The sequence below is a fragment of the Heteronotia binoei genome, chromosome 7 (assembly GCF_032191835.1).
Source record: "Heteronotia binoei isolate CCM8104 ecotype False Entrance Well chromosome 7, APGP_CSIRO_Hbin_v1, whole genome shotgun sequence".
NCBI lineage: Eukaryota > Metazoa > Chordata > Lepidosauria > Squamata > Gekkonidae > Heteronotia > Heteronotia binoei.
This window is the reverse complement of record NC_083229.1, coordinates 108215942-108234830: the sequence shown is the minus strand read 5'-3', so window position 1 is coordinate 108234830 and position 18889 is coordinate 108215942. Positions and strand designations below refer to the sequence as shown.

General features: G+C 42.9%; 1 protein-coding gene across 1 annotated transcript; it reads left to right on the top strand.

The window, feature by feature from the left end:
• Window positions 1-488: 488 nt before the first annotated feature.
• On the top strand, window positions 489-18549 carry RPP40 (ribonuclease P/MRP subunit p40). Its single transcript, XM_060244186.1, has 8 exons — window positions 489-731; window positions 7079-7223; window positions 10045-10113; window positions 10736-10831; window positions 11359-11484; window positions 15447-15645; window positions 15982-16116; window positions 17539-18549. Exons 1-8 carry the CDS (start codon window positions 606-608, stop codon window positions 17732-17734), a joined length of 1092 nt encoding a protein of 363 aa, XP_060100169.1. The 5' UTR covers window positions 489-605; the 3' UTR covers window positions 17735-18549.
• Window positions 18550-18889: the final 340 nt, after the last annotated feature.

Sequence of the window (18889 nt, the reverse complement as noted above, 5' to 3'; positions counted from 1 at the left end):
GGCTGGGGCTAATGGAAGTTGTAAGCAGAAAACATCTGGAGAGCTGTTGGCCACCCCTGGGTTAGTGGCAAATTAATATCTGGGAAACCCAGGTTCAAATCCCCACTCTACCAAGTTAGCCACGACAGCGACAGCCTTATTTTCCCCCTTTCATGTCCTACTGGAGTTGCTGAAGCCGGTTTTCAATCATTTCTATAGTGCTCCACCTAAATTACATTGGACTGTCCAATTTGGAAAGCAGACTTTGACTTTTTCTGAAGTTCATCACGACCCTCGTCACAGACATAATCTTTCTGTTGGTTATTTGTTTGGGTTTTTAAGCCCGCATCTCTAAATCCCTTCGATCCCCGGAGTGAGAACTCCACTTCCCTCTTTTAAAACAAACCAAAAAAAAGACACTTCAGGTCCCCAAAATCATCGAGGGCACCACAGTAAGGGCAGCAAACCTTCCCTAGTCGCCAGTACGCATGCTCCAAACTTTCGCCGGCATCTTCCGCCCCGCTCCGCCTCCTTACGACAAGTGACGACATCGTCTCGCCTCCCCCATTGGCCGGCTTCAGCTTCCGCAAACTAGAGCCGCGAGGACGGGAAAGAGCGAGGCCGGCATGTTCGTCCCTTTGAGGTGGCTCCGCGAGCCGCCCCGTCACCTGCTCGTGTGCGAAAAGAGCCACGTGCGGCACGAGCGCTCCCGCCACGCGGCTCACGTGCGGGACCACGCCTTCAACTGCCGGGTAAGGCGCGCGCGGGTTCCTCTCCTCACTGTGAGCGGCGGAGAAGTCGGCGGGAGGCTCGCTGGAGGACTGGCAGCAGTGCCAGTCGGGAGGTTGGCACCGACTCAGTGCCACGCCTCCCTGGGACGTTGAGACGCCTTTTGCTTTTAAAGCACACAGTCTATTGCTGGGGTGGCCAGAATGTGGCTGGGGAGCCACATGCGGCTCTTTCACACATATTGTGTGGCTCTTGAAACCCCCACTGCCCCGTGCTGGCTTGGAGAAGGCATTTAAACTTAACGTTGCTTTCTTTCCACCTCTCCCTCCCCATCTTCCTTCCCTCTCTCCCTCAAACATCTGACGTTCGTGTCTTGCAGCATCTGACATTTATTCTATGTGGCTCTTAGGTTAAGCACGTTTGTCCACTCTTGGTTTATTGTATAAATACACAGTAAAGCATAAGAGAACAGAAAGAAAGCAGGCTTTGATGCCTGTTTATCCCGCCCTTCCTCTAAGGAACTCAGTGCGATGTACATGAATCTTTCCTCATTTTAGGATTCCCAGCTCTGGATTGGAAAATACCTGGAGCTTTGGGGGGGGGGGGGTGTGTTAGGGTTGCCAGGTATGTGTTGGAAAATACTTGGGAGACTTTGAAAGTGGATCTGGGAAAAGGCGGGGCTTAAGGAGGGGAGGGGCTTCAGCAAAGTCCAATGCCATAGAGTCCACCTGTCAAAGCAGCCATTTACTTCAGGGGTGCTGTTCTCTGCCAGCTGGATATATCTCCCAACTGACTTCTTCAAATAAGTGATCCTTGTGGCAAATCTCATTTTAAGCTGTGATAATTGCTACTATCTAGGAATATTCCTAACCCTCGAACCCCAAAAGGGGACATTTTCATCCAGTTTTTAAAAAGCCCCAAAGAGAATGGAACACAAAATTAAGAGGACATGGCTCTAAAAAGAGGACATCTGGTAACCCTAACTTTGAAACCATGGCTTTGAGCATTAACAAAAATGGCAGAAACCATGCTGTCCCCCCCTCCCAAATTAACAAAAGTCAATGCCAAACAATTTCTTTTTGGGGTATACATGGCTTTTTGGCTGTTGGATGTATCTGTTTGCTTTCTTGCAAACTGCAATGGGGAGCAGTGTGTTGAGAGGCAGCCTTAAAAAAAAGTAAAGGAAATATCCTGACATAGACAAGTTTGTGTACATTTGCTGGGGCAAGGCATTGATTTATTACAAGAGGGCACTGGTTGCTTCTTGTGGTCTCTATTTCTTGTGCCCCTCCAATCCTAGCCTGAAATAGATTCTCTGGAGCAGGGTTTCCCTAACTTTTCTTTCCCGTGGACCAGTTATTTTTACACTTCTTCGTGACCCACTAAAATTCGGGGTTGGAGCCAGGAGACTTTCAGGGTGGAGCCAGGAGACAGGAATTATGTGATTTCATGTGGTGTCCCTTCCAAGTCAAGGCCAAGTGATGTCACTTCCAGGACACACTGAACCAAAACTCCACCCAAACAAAAACTCCACCTTTTCCTGTGATGTCACTTCCAGGGCACTTCCCCAAACCTGCCTCTTCTTCTGAAGTAACTTCATTTTCAGAAAAATCTCTCTGAAACTCATGCTGAGCCAAAATGGGGGTGGAAAGTGGGTGGTCTGCAACTTTTTCATACATTCCCAGGGTCCTCTCTTTCCACCCTCACACCTGCATGTGTTCTTCTCCAGCTTGCAAGCACTTCTAATGCCCATGTTCAATTGCCTACACCACCTACACACCCCTTCCTCAACAGCACTGGCAATTGTATGCTGTTGGAAGTGCTGTTCCCATTGCCATCAGGAATGCCAGTGCTGTGTACCGCCCCTGGGCCCTGGCAGCTGCTATACCTCAAAATATGCTGACACATTTAGTAGGCCCTTCCTTCAGCTGCTACTACTGGAACCCTGCCTCAAGCTACAACCAAGCTTGCTTGGTTTTAAGAAAATCTTTTGACAGCTATTTTTTATACTTTTCCTTGACTGAAACACTGGGAAATTTCTGTGAAAGGTAGCAGAGAATTGTACTGCAATTAATGAATTAATTTCAAGTTATATGAAGTTCATACAAGCTTTTCTGCAGTTATCTCAAAAAGGATATTTATGAGGGGCTTGCAGCTTTTTACTGGCTGTGTTTCCCATGCCTTTAAAAGCAACCTGTTATGCAGATATTTAGCCAGTGAACTACTTTAATCCTTTTTAATATCTACAGGAGAAGTTTAATTTTGGTGTCAGACGGCTGTTAAAAGCAGGACCAGTAAAACGGTGCCAAGTTCATAGTACCATCAGTTCCAGTGCTGTTGAGATATACAGCAGTAATCTCCAATAATCTCTTTCTGCCCCACACCAATAACTCTCACTCACTCACACAGAAATCTCATAGAAAGGCCAGCTGGCTACAACTGGGGGTGCTAATTTTTAATTGACAGAGCTCCTATGTCTGCAACAACAGTATGATGAACAGAAAAGTTTCATCCAGTAAAAATGGAAGGAAAGAAAGGGAAAGAATGAAATGGAAGGAAAGGAAAGGAAAGGAAAAGAAAAGAAAGACATGGAAAGAAAGAACATAAGAGAAGCCATGTTGGATCAGACCAGTGGACCATCGAGTCCAAAATTCTCTCACACAATGTCCCAAAAGCTCCAGAATGTCCATCAGTGGGGCCAGGGCACTAGAAGCCCTCCCACTGTTGCTTCCCCCCACCCCCAGCTCCAAGAATACAGACAGAGCATCCCTTGCAGATGGAAAAAGAAAGAAGGGGGGACAAAAAAGGGAAAAGCCTTACTCACCATCAGATTACCCCAGCCAGCAACAATTCTGCCCAGGGGTCGTTTGGTAAAAAAAATAGCTACTGGAATGCCCACTCCCCGCTCCTCCTGGCTGAAAAAAACACACACCCCTTCTTTGCCACTCAGGCCTCCCAGTAAATTTCCCCAAAAGAACATACTGCAAGGCACATGAAAGCTCATACCTTGAAGAACACTTCGTGGATCTAAAGTGTCAGTGGATGCCAGCTTTTCCCTCAAACACTGGGAGAGGGGGAGAAGGTAGGAGAGGCAGCCCAGCTCCTCTCTGCACAACACAGAGACGGGGGAAGGAAGGAAGCCAAACAGAGCTCAGGCTTTGCAGCCTGTGTCAGTCTTCAAGGCTAACTTTTCTCTGCACAACACAGATACATGGGAAGAAAGGAAGCCAAATGGAGCTCAGGCTTTGCAGCCTGTGTCAGTCTTCAAGGCTAGCTTTTCTCTGCACAACACGGAGATGGGGGAAGGAAGGAAGCAGAGCAGAGGTCATGCTTTTCGCGGGGGGGGGGCGGGGCTAGCTTTGGCTTTTCTTGTGTCCCGGTAGTGAGGCTTCCGTGGCTCGGTACCAGGTCCCGACCCTGCAGATGAGAAACAGTGCTCTGGAGCATATATTTTTTAATTGTTCTTTTCATACGATAAACTGAAGGGAAATTATTAGCCCACTGTTGGAAAGGTTCCCTGGCAGATTAAATAAACTCAAATTAGGTTATCAGAAAGGAACCACCAAACAAGAAGACAGGTGGCTAGGTTCTGTTCCCAGGTTTATAAAGAACCAGAAAGCAATACAAATAGGCCAAACTGTGTATCTTTTAACAAATTTTAAAGTGACTTTTTAAAATGGTCTAAAGAGCTGAATAATAGTCTTTTAAATTTTTTTTAAACTGTTATAATCCTCAAGTCATCAAATTTTAATATGCAGATTCTTTCTGGGTCTTTTTATAAAGTACTTTTAAGGTTGTTCTAGATGGCTAAAATGTTCTGGTCAATGACTAATAATAATAATAAACTGAACTGACAAGTTTGTGTACATTTGCTGAGGCGGGGCACTGATTTATTATGAGTGGGCATTGGTTGCTTACTTCTTGTGGTCTCTATTTCTTGTGCCCCTCCAGTCCCCATTTTTGAATCTCACCTCTAGCATCAGGAGTGAGACAAGTGCCTCAGGAAGGAGGAGGCTTTGGAAGGAACATTGGAAGGATTCCCACGCACATTCTGCTTCTCCCACTATCCTGCATTATGAGATTGAGGCAGATCTTTATTTAATCAAATACAGCTGCTACTGGATCAGCTGCCACTGGATCTGACTGAAGCCTTGTGCTGACTTACCATGCTACCACCAAGCACAATTTTGTTATTTTATTTCCGTTTTTAGCTTGTCAGATGTTGCTGCTACCAGTCCTATAAGAATCAAAACATTCTTTACCGGAATGACTTAACAATCCAATGAACACTTTACACGAAAGGAATAAGAGAACAACAAAGACGTGTGCATCAACAGTGTGGGCATACCACACATTCCTTTGTTATGCACAATTTCCTTGTTGAGCTGTGAACTTGCTATTGCATGCTTTCCCTGTAGAAACAAGCTGCAATAATAACATTCAGGTCAAGTAGTTTGCTTTTGATCTCTTAATATCTTCCTACTTGATTTTTCCTGTCACACTATCCGTTTTGATGTTTTGCGTCTTGTGATAATCTCTTATGGCATTCGTTTTATACATAACACACATTTTCTCAGTCCTTCTTTTGCTCAGGAGAGAAAGAGAGGCTCTTATGAATAAATCTAAGAAATAAATAAATATGCTTTGTCCCCAGTGTGGTAAGAAGATATGCTTATCTTCTGTAGTATTTATCAGGATGGAAAGTCCTTGGTTCAGATTCCCTGTAGTCCTAAACATGATTCACATAATTAGTTAAGCAGAGGAACCCTCTGGCTTTTTTTGCATGGACAGTATGCAGTTGGAGTGTGGCTTAGGCGTTATGGGGCTTAGGCCCTTGCTCACCAAGAAAACACACTGGATGCTGCATGCAAGGCGATAACAGGTGAATGACAGTAGCAGGCTTGATTGGATTAGGTGTGATATGCAGAGGGGCAGTAGGTGCGGAGATACCAGGGTTGGTAATGAGACAGGAAACCTAGGTCTCAATTCCATCCAGGAGGATTCAGTCCAGGAGGAAGCAAGGAATAAATGGATATAAGTCTGACCACAATATTCAGTTGCTGATCTAAGAGTAGCAGTGCTCTTACAAAGGAATTTCAAAGGGAGATTAGAAAGAGAGAATGCTGAATTGCAATTGATAATGAAGCTCAAGAAGACTCATCTTCGTGGACTGAATTGAGAGCGAGCTTTCATTGATTATAGCACTAACACTTGGACTGGTACTTATACCTTGGAAAGTGGAGTGATTTCAGATGTCAAATGATAAGAGCACTAATGTGTACTATTATCATTTGGCATCTGAAATCACTCTACTTTCCAAGATATAAGGACCAGTCCAAATGTTCTAATTCCCAATCAGGGTCTTTTTGAAAGAAAATAAATCCAGATAGGAACACAGAAAGCCAATCTTGTTTGGTTTTTTTAGAATAAACCAGAGTAATTTTCTCAATGTATATTGTACTTGTCAGAAGAACCCATCCATCCTTCCACCCACTCACCCTGCCTCCAAAGAAGTGTGCTTGCACACAAAAGCTTACACCTGGAACAAAACATTGTTAGTCTTAAATCTGCCATGGGAGTGCAACATTGTTTCTCTCTCTCTCTCTTCCCCCTTTGTCCCCAAAAGAGGAGAAGCAGCCCCAGAGAAGCAAGCAGAAGGGTGGGTGTGGGTGTGAGAGAGAGAGAGCGTTTTCGCACTGACCTTTTACTGGCGCGACCACCCTCTTGACACCGGAGGATCTGCCCGGATTTCGCACAAGAAGCGCCGGCGCACCCAAAAGAGCCGGCTACTTCCGTCGCGAAACCCGCTCAAACGGAAACCGCCAAGAAGCAGGAAAACGTTTGAGCGGGTTTCGCGACGGAAGTAGCCGGCTCTTTTGGGTGCGCTGGCGCTTCTTGTGCGAAATCCGGGCAGATCCTCCGGTGTCAAGAGGGTGGTCGCGCCAGTAAAAGGTCAGTGCGAAAACGGCCAGAGAGAGGCAAAGGCTCTCTTTCTTTCTTTCTCTCCTGCATAAAGCAGCCATGGAACTCTCCATGTGCCCGTGGAGGGGCAGAAGGAAGGAAAATAAAGGAAGCAAAGAGCCATGGGGGTGGGGGGAGTTGGGGGGAAGACAAGGTAAGGTGTGGCTGAAGCAGCAGCCCTGGAAAGGAAGCAGAAGGAGGTTGTGGGGGGGGGGTCAGGTTTGAACCCTGCGTGGGATGGATGCAGGCTGCACATTTGACACCCCTGATTTAAATTGTTCATATATAACCTCTCCTTGAGGATATTATTTCATACCAAACGCATTTCTCTGTTTTGTCTGCAGTTCTGTTATGCTATGTTATCCATGAGCAGAATATCTAATTTGTGCCCTTAATGTTCTCTAAACAGGTGACCTTTTTGATCCCTGAGTGTGGAATAGTTCCGGAAACATTAAAAAGTGCAGTTACAAGTCTTGGGGAGTACTACTTGGTTAAAAACTTACGTCTGCATGAGTTAGTTACAGAGGAATTTATTAACACATTTGTGAAGAAAGGTAAGCACGAACTGAAACTGATAAACAAGTATGAGAGTATTTTTTTTTAAAAGTATATATGTATTGGAAAGATTCTGGTTCCACCTTTTGGCAAACCATGTTGAGCAGCTATGCTGCTGAGAGAAACAAAAATTACTGGTTTGGGGTTGTTGTTTTCGTTTTTTGCTTGCTAGCACTTAATTCTGTGTTTTTCTGTGTATTTATTTTAAATGTTATGAGATTTTTATGCCATCTTTTTACCCAGTTCAAAATTTCAGTTCAGAACAATACAACCTCTGCACTGAAAAAAAGATTTAATCTTTATGCAGAGTTAGGTGTTCCTAAGCCTTTTCTGTAGATATGAAATAACAGACAGCCCAATCCAGACATAAGTGGTGGCCGGCCATGGCGTAACTGCCGCGCCACTAGTAGGCTTCCTAAGGACTTTGGCACGCTGGAGCATGGGGAGGGGACAGGTATAGTTTGCCATGAGGGAGATGGTTACCATGGCAACACTACTGGCGTAGGCACACAAGGGAGGCGAAGGCAGCCGGAGGGGAGGGCCAGGCCACACCCCCCCCCCCATTGGCCAGTCCTGACTCATGACAGTCAGGGATGGGGAGAGGTGGCCCCGGAGAGGCTGATAGCCATTCCCAACCCACCCCCAAACAGAGAACAGAGCCAATGATGACCAGACCATCAAAGGCAAAGGAGAGACATCCCACCAACACAGGGAGGGAACAGGAGTGAGGCTGGACATGAGAAGCCTGGCTTGGTGGTGAGGCAGGGGTGGGGGCGGGACAGGCCCGCATGGGACCACGGTGAGGTCATCAATCCCCTCACACCCTCCCGCTGTCAGAAACTCGGTCAATGGCAGGCAGACGGGCAGAGACATGCACAGACAAGCAGGAAGTACCAAGTGCAGGAGTTCGCTGTCATAGACAGTGGCTGGAATGTGTGTCTGGGAGTGAGCAGTCCACCAGCAGACACCCCCCCACCCAGAAACCCCCTGTGTTGCACCTGCCCCAGGGGCCGCAGAACTCAGAGTGCGAGTTCATCAGCCTCAGAACTCAAAGTCCATTTCATCAGCCCCCCCTTTGTGCCCTGCCCACAATAGCCCTGTGGGGTTGGGTAGGCCGTCAGCCCGGGCAGGCTGAGGGGTGGCACCCCCCCTCCCGTGTCCAGCCACGTGGGGGCAGCATGGCGGCTCATAGCCCACTTCCCCCCCAAGAACCAAGTCTGCCCACCCTCCCAGGCATTCCCTTGGAGAGGCCACTGACCGGGGGTGGGGGCTGCCTACGGAACATGCAGCAGATGTCAAGCAGGAGACACAACAGAGGGCACAGCTCAGACTTTATTTTTCTGGAACAGAGTGCAACAGCTTTCCTGGTGCGTGCTGGGCAGTCTCGCTGTGGGCAGGGCTCCATTCAGAGCGGTGGTAAGAAACAGCTGAGGGAGTGGCGGGAGGGGGCGTGGAGCGACACATGCAGAAGCCTCTGTTTTGGATTCCCACCTGCAAAAATGGAGACAGAGATCAAGAGCACCTGCAGGGGCGCCAGCTGGAGCAGCAGACTGCATTTCAGCTGGGCGCTCTCTTAAAGGGACAGTCTCTGACGCACCTCCCCACATCGGGGCAGCTGCTACAGCCCTCCCCCCCCCCCGGTGCCCTGCCAGGGCTTGGGAACGCAGCAGAGGGCAGACCAAGGGAAGGGTGCAGGCGGCAGCACTGGAGAGCAGGGCCAGCAAATGCCCCCTGCTGGAGCCCACTGCCTGGTTCAAGTGCAAGAGATGCTCGCACACCACCCGGTCTAGAGCGGGGCGGGGGGAGGACAGCAAGGGCGCACAGTGGAACTTACCCAGCCATGGGTGACAGTCCTCCCATACAGAGCCTCCGAGAGCTGGGAACCTGGAAACAAGAGCAGTTAGCCCCAGGGGAGAGACCTTGCTCTCCCCCTAGCAAGTCAAAGATACTGTCAAAGCAACCATGCAGTGAAAACCAATGTGCCTGCCTGTCCCTCGCTCTTAAGTCCACATGGTGGGGAGCTCACTGGCAGAATTACTCGCCATGCATGTCTGTCCCTAACAACTGAGTTGCGGGAGGTCAGAGCAGAAGTATTTATAGGAGGGGGGGGCCCTGCCGATTGGCCAGCCAGGGGCACAAGGGGACTGGTGAGGCAATTACACCGCTCCCTAAAGGGTTTGTGAGCTCCCGCAGCAGCGGCAGCCTTTGTTTTCGGTTTCAATGAGTGCCTATTGGGCATGCCGCCATTTTTGAAGATGTAACTTTGCACCTCTTGGTGGGGGGGGCGTCATGGTCCAAACTACTCAGGGAGCCATCTAAGCCTGGCCATGCCCCCAACTCCACCCCTTCCTGCGCCTGAGCGCCGCGCTCCGCCTCACCTTCGCCAACGCTCGGTCGCATCCATCAGGCGCTGCTGCTTATGGATGGAGCGGCCCCACACGCATATAACTCCCCTCCGCTGTGGTGGCGCCGGCCATACGTAGGCGCAGCTGGTACTTGCGCCCGCGTAGCGGATCGTCTGCTCCCAAAGGACTTTCCGCCCCCCCTCTTAGGATTGTGCTGTAAATGAACTAAGTATAATGAGACTTAATGAAATAAATATTTTGTCCCGCAATTTCATACAAAACGATTAAGCAACTTCTATCAGTTTTTCCGTACTTGGAGTCCAGTATTTTATACTATATAAAATTCTCAAGGTTTTAGATAGCATTGATTCATTGTCTTCTTGCATCAAACGCCTTGGCATTGCGTCTTTGAAGATCAGGCTTTCCTGTACAAGATGCAGCATATGAATCTTTGTTGCTTGTATTTGTGTTTCAGGATCGTGTTATGCTCTTACATATAATACAAGAATTGATCAAGACAATACTGCTGCTTTGCTGCCAACAGGTATGGAATCATGTTCTGGGCACATACATTAATCCTTTCGACATTTTTATAGTTCCAGGCATCACTGAATTCAGTGGCACTGGGCAATGACCATGTAAGGCTGTGTGTAAAGCTAATATACTCACATGCCCAGTGATCATTTTTGCATTGTAGGGAGTAAAGATGTGAAGGCTGAAAGGGGGGGGGGGGGCATGAAGGGAGCAAAAAAAAAAATTCCTGGCCTTCACATCTAGTAGCGAATCAAGTAAATATGTATATATTCCTCCTCTGTGCTGTTGCTAAATCTGCATATTTGAAAGAGATTAAATTGCATTAATTGAAACTGATTTCCAAGTTATATGTGTTTAAAGTGTGGGCTGTCACGCCTGATCTTTGTGCTGGACAGCTGCTAATGAAATGAATGGGATTTTCTCATATGTGCTTACTAAATTAATATCTACATATTTTAATTAATGGGATCTTTGGTGTATTTTGGTAACAATAATTCTTTGCAACCTTGTTGTAACCGGAATGATTTGTAACTTTGTATTGTGGCTATAGTGATCTTTGTCAGTTTTCATATTACCTTAGACATTTAGAAGTCTGAAAAACATAATTTATTTAAAGTAATTTTTGCTCATAGGCAAACTGATTTTATCAGTGGACAAAGACACTTATGAAGAACTTGGTTTGCAAGGCCATCCATCTCGGTATTCCGGCAAAAAACAAATGAGATACAGTACGTATTCTTCCGAATGGTGCATGTACCGTATAGAATTACTCAGGAGTTATAAAATAACACCTCATGTCTTTCTAGGTGATTGAATTTCTTGTAAATGTTCATTTGAAAACAACTCAGTTGGCTGCCTAGTTCAGCTGCCTTTCTTGAGCATGAAGCTTCTAGGTTTTGAAATTAGAGCTGAATTCAGATTGAAGTGATCACTGTATAAATCTGTTTACCATGATCCTGCAAAAGAGGTCTGTGCACAGAAGCCATTCTCTTTCTGCGTAACTGATGTCTTGTGGATGCCCATGAGCCCCTAAGTGAGCACCACAATTCTCTTCTGCTAAACTATCTAGATGTGCCTTTTGATGCAGATTAAGATGTCTATCCCATGTCTCTGGGACACTCACACTGATATTTTATCACAGTTTCTAATTCTAATAAAGCATCTTATTTTTTCTTCCAGTCTTTTTCTCACTATCTGTGTAACGAAGATCTATTATACTATGCTTATTTAAAATTTCCTTTTCCCCCTTTAATAGTTATTAATGTTGACTTGACTGAACCAAATTTTGGTCCTGATAGTAAGAAACATAAGAGAGTGATCTGGGCCCTGAAGGAGAAAAAGCCTCTAGAATTTGACTTCCTACTGGCTTGGCACCACACAGGTAAATAACAGACTACTTATGAAATGAAATTGAGGAATATATTAAATTAGATGTTACTTTGTTCCAACATCTGCTTCTGGAGTTGCATTTTTTTCACATATCTCTGCACATCTGTGTATTTAAGCGGCTTGTAAATTTAACATAGGAAGGGTAATCTGCAGTTCATAGAAACTTCTTGTTTGGCAGAACTTCAGAACTTGTTGTGGGCAATGTGCCTCTCTCTAGACTTAGTTTTAAGTCATTGATTGGCATAACCACATAATGTGGTTAATGGGCTACAATTTTTTAAAGCACTAAAACCAATTTGTTGGTAATGGTGGTAGTACTTATTGGTAGCTGACAGACTTAAACATGAGACAATGGAATGTGGGTAGCATTTATTTTAAAAATAATAATAAAAAGGAAGGATGTGATTTTTTCTTTTTTGTATTTATTTTTTATTTTTACAGAGGAAAATATACAATACATTATCTCCGCAATCCATGTTTTATAAAACATAGCCAAGACACATTGTCATAGGCTTTCTCTGCATCCAGAAGCATAAATGCCATTTCTCCACCTTTTCTCCTAGAATATTCACTTGCCTTCAGCAGATACCTAATATTATTCTTCATATATCTTTTTGGGATAAATCTGATTTGATCTTCATGAATTAATTCTTGAATACACTTTCTTAGTCTCAGCCATTATTGCTGCAAAAATCTTATAATCTGCATTTAGTAATGAGATTGGGGTATAAGATTGTGGTAATAATGGATCATTCTCTTCTTTATGTATTAGAGTTATATTTGGTTCTTGCCAGGTTGGTGGTATTTCCTTTTACTCCTGTATTTCATTCATTGTTTTTTGGAGAAGTATGGTTAATATGCCTTTAAAGCATTTGTAGCATGTTGTTGTCAAGCCATCAGGTCCAGGAGCTTTATCTTTTTTGAGTTTGTTTATAGCATGATTGATTTTTTTTTGTACATTTGGTTTAATATTGTTCTGTGCTTGGATATAAACCTTTTAAATTGTGTCTCAAGTACATATTTTTCCAAGTCTTCCTCATCTATAGTTTCTTCTTCATAAAGGTTTGGAGGGGAAATTCTTATTCTTCTTCCAACATTTCTTGTTCTGAATAGAATATTTTATTTCCTTTACTAATTCCTGGTATTGTCATTTTTTTCCCTTTCTTTTCTTAAACAATGGGCTAGATCAGGGGTGTCAAACTCATTTATTATGAAGACCAAATCTGACAAAAATGAGACCTTGCCAGGCTGGGCCATGTCAGGTCGGGCCATGTGTACCTATTTAAGAGTAGGTAGCAGAGATATAAACTGTTCAAAGGACACAGACAAACACAACTAAAGATTTTTTTAAAATGCCTAAAACATTAGCACGTTGATCTTAAAGGTGCTTTCTTTGTATTTCTCCCACGAGATCCAGAGAACTGGGCAAACTTTCCCTCCCTCCCTAGGGGACCAGGAGGGGGAGAAGCCTCAATCAATGGAGAAAATAGAGGCTTTGCTCTGTAGTTCTTGTGCGATTGAGCAAGCCTTGCAAAGCAAGCTGAGATGCAGAAGGAAGCAAGAGGGAGAGAGAAGGAAGCAGTCAAGAGCCAGTTGCTTGGGGGCCTGATAGGAGCCCTCCAGGGGCCTGATTAGTCCCCCGGGCTGCATGTTTGACAACCCTGTGCTAGATTGTTTTCCTGGTTTGTTTGCGAATTCAAAATGACTTTCTTTTAAATATTACATTTTTTTCTACATTTCTTTTTCTTGTAATATATCTAATTGGTTCTTTAATTGTTTCATTTCCTTCAGCTTATTCTTATTATCAGTGGTTTTATATACTTGTTCCAACACCTTTATCTCATCTCTTATTTTCTTCATAGAATCTTTTTTTTCCTTTTTTCTTCTGGCACCTATTGCCAGTAGAGTTCCTATAATGTAGGCCTTACTGGCCTCCCATATTGTTGACACTGTAATTTCATTGGTATTGCTGGTAGTAACATATTCTATTAGTTCTTTCTTACATTTTGTATTACTTCATCTTGTAGTAAAATTGTATCATTTAATCTCCATCTTTTCTTTCCTACTTCCATTCTTCCAAGTTAATTCTATTGGATTGTGGTCCGCTAGAGTCTTGGGCAAAATCTCGGGTTTCCCAACTTTTGTGATTAAAGTTTTTGATATCCAGCACATGTCTATCCTTGAATATGATTGATGTCTGTCAGAATAATATGTAAAGTCTCTGTCATATGAATGAAGGGTTTGCCAAATATCTTTCATATCTAGCATTGCCATGTATTTGAATACTTTATTTGAAAGTTTACCGCCAGTATTTTTAGATCTGTCTCTTTTTAGGATCTAGGCCCTCATTCATATCTCCAAACAAAATTCACCTTAATAGAAATCTAATAGTGTTTGGTAGAAGTTTTCAAATAATTCATTATAATCTTTGGTGCATATATTGATTTCACTGTCCAAATTTGTCCTTCTGGTAGTCTGATCTTCAAAATAAAATATCTTCCATTCTGGTTCTTTAACTCAAGGACTTCCAACGTTTGGTTGTTAATTTATATTGCTATGCCCTTTTTCTTAGTCTGAGCAAAGGCAATAGACTTTGCCCAATCTTCTACAATTCAGTATATGTTCCTGGGTTTTTTTAATGTGGGTTTCATGAATACATAATATATCTGCGTGAATTTCTTCAATTGATTAAAGATTTTTGATTGTTTAGAGGGCAAATTTAACCAATTCAGAATCACAGATTATTTTGAATTAATTATTTTTTCCTCTTCTCTTTCTTTTTTCCTTATCTTTTTTCTTTATCTCTCCTTCTTCTCTAGATGAGAACCCAGCTTCTAGTTCTGAGCTTTGATCATTGATATTCACTATCAGTCTTTGCAACTGCTTGTTTCACTGTTATTATTTTCTTGCCTTTTGTCAGGAATATTTCTAAAGCAACAGGAATTTTCCAACAATACCTTATGTTTTTCTGTTGAAGAACTTGTTTCAGATTTCCATATTCTTTCCTTTTCTTGGTTGTGTCTTGCCAAAGGTCTTGAAATATTTGTATTTCTTGTCCTTCAATTTTGAATGGTTCTTTTCTATGTTGTAGGAAATGTGGATTTTTCAAAATTTATAAGAGATTACCAGTTGAATTACAGCAGTGTATTCTAGCACTGGTGTTGTTATGAATTTTAAAAAGAGTGTGGCTGAAGCAAGAAGTCCATTTGAATTCTGAGTTTATGTAGTTGCTAGTTGCTGAGAGCCAGTTTGGTGTAGTGGTTAAGTGTGCAGACTCTTATCTGGGAGAACCAGGTTTGATTCCCCACTCCTCCACTTGCACCTGCTGAGATGGCCTTGGGTCAGCCATAGCTCTGGCAGAGGTTGTCCTTGAAAGGGCAGCTGCTGTGAGAGCCCTCTCCAGCCCCACCCACCTCACAGGGTGTCTGTTGTGGGGGAGGAAGGTAAAGGAGATTGTGAGCCGCTCTGAGACTCTTCGGAGTGGAGGGCGGGATATAAATCCAATATCATCTTCTTCTTCTTCTTCTTCTAATCTGCAATACTTTTCCACCAACAGAGCCCTTTAATTTTCCTTTCCAGTGATTGAGTATTCCATAAATCTCCTTACCAATGTTATCTAACTGCCAAACTTAAATGTATATTTTCCGCTTAAACCTCTAATAATGAAGTTGATTACATAAATTTTGGCCATGTGGTTCAATGAAGTCACTCAGTTGTTTAACTAGGCCGGAAAGTGTACTGTTTTTGAAAAGCAAAGCTGGGAGGAGAAGGTTGAAAGTCACAGGAATTTGGCATGACATAGAGAAACAGCGTGCAAGAAGATTTCATTTCAGCAGTTATTTTGCCACCTTCATCCTTCTACTTCACATACAAGAGTCAGAGTAGCTTAAAACAAAATTCTTTTGTGAAGATTTTTTTAATTCTGGGATATATTTTATTTTTTTTGTTTTTAAGGGTCAGAAAAATCAACATTGATGTCATACTTTTCCAGAAACCAAATACAGGCCTTGCAGCCAACAGTAACATTCAACACATTAAGAAATGTGCAGTGTCCAGTGCTGGAGAATAATACACTGAAAGGAGAACCAGAAGCAGCATGCAGTGCGCAGGAATTCTTTGAATGGCTAGGTGCCATTCTCAGTTGTGTTGGCTTGTAAGTATGTAGATTCTGTGTTAACACTTAATACATTTTTTTCTTGTTGTTTATACACTTGGAGTTTAGGTGATGACGTTCACATTTAAATTGCTCGTGGAAGTAAGGAAATTGTTCAAAGCATCATTGTCGTGCAGATTCCGCAGTGCAAAATCCACAGTTCCCAGCTATTGCAGTGGTGCTTGCACAGGGAAATTTGGGGGAAAATGTTTAGCGCTTTACTATTTTAACTGCCTTATGCACAGACTTTAAAGCATTATACATTATTTAGCAAATAGCATATTGCAGTACTGGAGTCCTGCAGATTCTCTTATTTGGTCTGTCTTTTATTTGCAGAGACAACACATCCTCTAGCTTCTTATCGACCTATTCATGCCCTCAACCAAGCACATTTGTTGACCAGGTTTTGTTGTGTACAATAACCGGCTTTATTCTTCCAGAGAAGATTATGCACTTATTGGATGAAATATGGTAAGCAGTTTATTACTGAACAATGTATACTGCAGCTAGAAGTGTGCATTAGAAATCTCAAGTTCTGATAATTAAGTATGTATATGCAGGGGGGGTTGTAGAAAACCCCCCAGCAGGAACTCATTTGCATATTAGGCCACACACCCCTGACACCAAGGCAGCCAAAACTGTGTTCCTGCTCATAATAATAATAAAATTTTATTTATATCCCGCCCTCCCCGCCGGAGCAGGCTCAGGGCGGCTAACAACATCCATAGGTATACAATACAATAAATATACAGACTTTAAAATTAACATTATTTAAAAGCAATTCAGTTCAATTCATGTAAAAACAATTCAGTAAGCAAAATCATGTTGGCGGGTCCCTCAAAAAAAGTCCTGTGCATATGAAACTATACTTTTTTATGCTAAAACTTGTTCAGACTGTTTATTTAGACATAATTTTGAAGAGTTTGATATGCTTTCCCGCTTGTAACTTCTGGTGTGCTAGTAATTTTCCTGCACTTATTTAAGCTTGCTGTCAAGTAGGAACTACCATCTATCAAAGCCCCAGCAGCTGATTTTGCTGTATCCTGCAGGTTTAATTGTTAGAGACACTAAATAGCCGGAACACACCAAAAGTGCATATTTTAAGGCATATTCATTTGAAATGGGAATTAAGCATTTACCCACTGAAATCAATTAGATAACGAGAAATGTAACTTTGGCACAATTATGCATAAACTATTAATTGATCAGGAGCTGCGATTTTTATTTTCAGATATCATCTCATTTCTTCATACATGACTTGATTATGTTGAAAGTTTTGTGGTGAAACGGAGCTACTGCACTGGTAGTTTAATAGCCTTCATGAGGGCTTCATGTTGCGTTTTCTCACTAAAAGATATTTACATATATAGCAGGTAGAATGCCTGAACAATTAGATCTACCAAGTAAGGAGGATGCAATAGATTCCCTGGTATTTCTTTTAAAATTCTGTTTTTCTGCTCTTAAAAAAGAGAGGTTATTATTATATCTACCATACTAAACTACTATGTAAATCGATCAAAATAAGGAATAAAGCCCTTGATTTTTGTTAGCACATGAGCTTTTATACACTGGCTATGCCTGTACTAATATTTAGAAAGAGAAAATAGCAATGGGTACTATTTTTGATAATCTCTCATGTATACAGCACAGAAATCAGATCCTAGGTAAATGTTTTTCCTTTCATTTCTGCTGGGTGTTTTCATGTGGTTGGACTGACTGTCCTTCGCAGTGAGGGTTGCTGCTATGTTGGATATGTCATGTTTTGGGGCCTGAGGCTTATTACAGAGCAAATTTGCATAGGATTTAGGCTGCTGGTTAAGGAGTAGCCCTTTAACTTCTGTTAGGAGTCTTCATTCATTTAATGACAAGGTGCTTCTTTGACTCTCTTGGCAGCTGCTATTTTGAAGAACCGAAGCTGGCTGAATGGATATCTCTGGTAGTTCATGGCTTTGCTGACAGCCCAGTTTCATGGAAAGAAAGTGAACATGGTTTCCTGAAAGGAGGAGAGAATTTATATAACTTTGTCATTTTTCGGAGCCTGGACTACTGGCTCCAAATGGCAGTTGGAGCCCATGATGACTGTCCTTGAGTAACACATGCATACATATATCGTCATGCTCCAGCTCCCTGGTAGGCACGCCCCTTCTGGTGGCCATCGCCCCAACTTTAGGGGTGGCTCCTGTTTTGGCTCCTCAGTTGGGGCTCGTTTCCTCTTAGGCTGGCTGGATGTCTCCACTGATTCCTAGCTCATTTGCCCGCTCACTTCCCCTCCGGGTAAGTGTTTGGGGCATGGGGCCATCTATCTTGGGGCCATGAGACTTGCCTGGGGGTGGGGGGAGTTTGTGGAGCGAGTCCCAGCCACTCCTGGCTGGGACACATATACAAGGACAATTAATTACTGTTTCTAAAAAATAGATGACATGATCTACCCAAATTTAAAAGCAATTGAAGGGAAATAATGTGGCGCTTCATTATTTATTTTTTAAGCCCACATTTTTTCCAGAACAGTTATTGCTTCTGTTTGTTTTTTAATTGGTTAAAATTTAAGTGTTCTGTTGCTATCCCTCAAAGTTCAGAAGTACAGACAATGCAAAACCTGGAAAAATGAGATGTGACCATTGCAATCCCAATAGTTATAAGCCAAACCAAAAAAGCTATTGAAAGAACTCATGTCAAAAATGTCCACTTTCCCCCCTTTGCAGTCAACTGGCAATAATAGGGGACAATGCAAAGAGTTTACAAATTAAAAGCAGACTTGTCCTATTTTGGGATACATATCTGTTTAAAAATGCTGTTTTTAATAATGTGTTTTTATTATCTGCATTTTAGTTGTGAAAAATTACATGTTTGGGTTGAGGTTATTGTGAAAATAATTTGATCTGTAAATAAAAACACTTTGTATAATGTTGACTATCATATATTTTTTGTTAGAAATTTAATTTTTTTTTCTCTTAAGCATGGGAAGACATTCCACCTCCTCCCCACAAAAGGTAATATATGTTTTGTGGTGGGTAAGAAGAAACAAAAGAAAACCTAAACTCTGGAACACCCATATCTTTGGCAGCTTCGCCATAACTACTAACTATATGTGCACAGCTTGGAGGTTCTGGGATTGATTATACATCTTCTAACAGCCAGTTTGGTGTAGTGGTTAAGAGAGCAGACTAATCTGGGAGAACTGGGTTTGATTCCTCAGTCCTCCACATCCAGCTGCTGGGTGACCTTGGGCTTTTCTCTCAGGGTT

Coding starts and splice junctions, on each gene's coding strand:
- RPP40 (XM_060244186.1), top strand. CDS start 606: ATGTTCGTCCCTTTGAGGTGGCTCCGCGAGCCGCCCCGTCACCTGCTC. Junction 11,485..15,446: donor ACTGGCTTGGCACCACACAG/GTAAATAACAGA, acceptor TTTGTTTTTAAG/GGTCAGAAAAATCAACATTG. Junction 16,117..17,538: donor CACTTATTGGATGAAATATG/GTAAGCAGTTTA, acceptor CTCTCTTGGCAG/CTGCTATTTTGAAGAACCGA.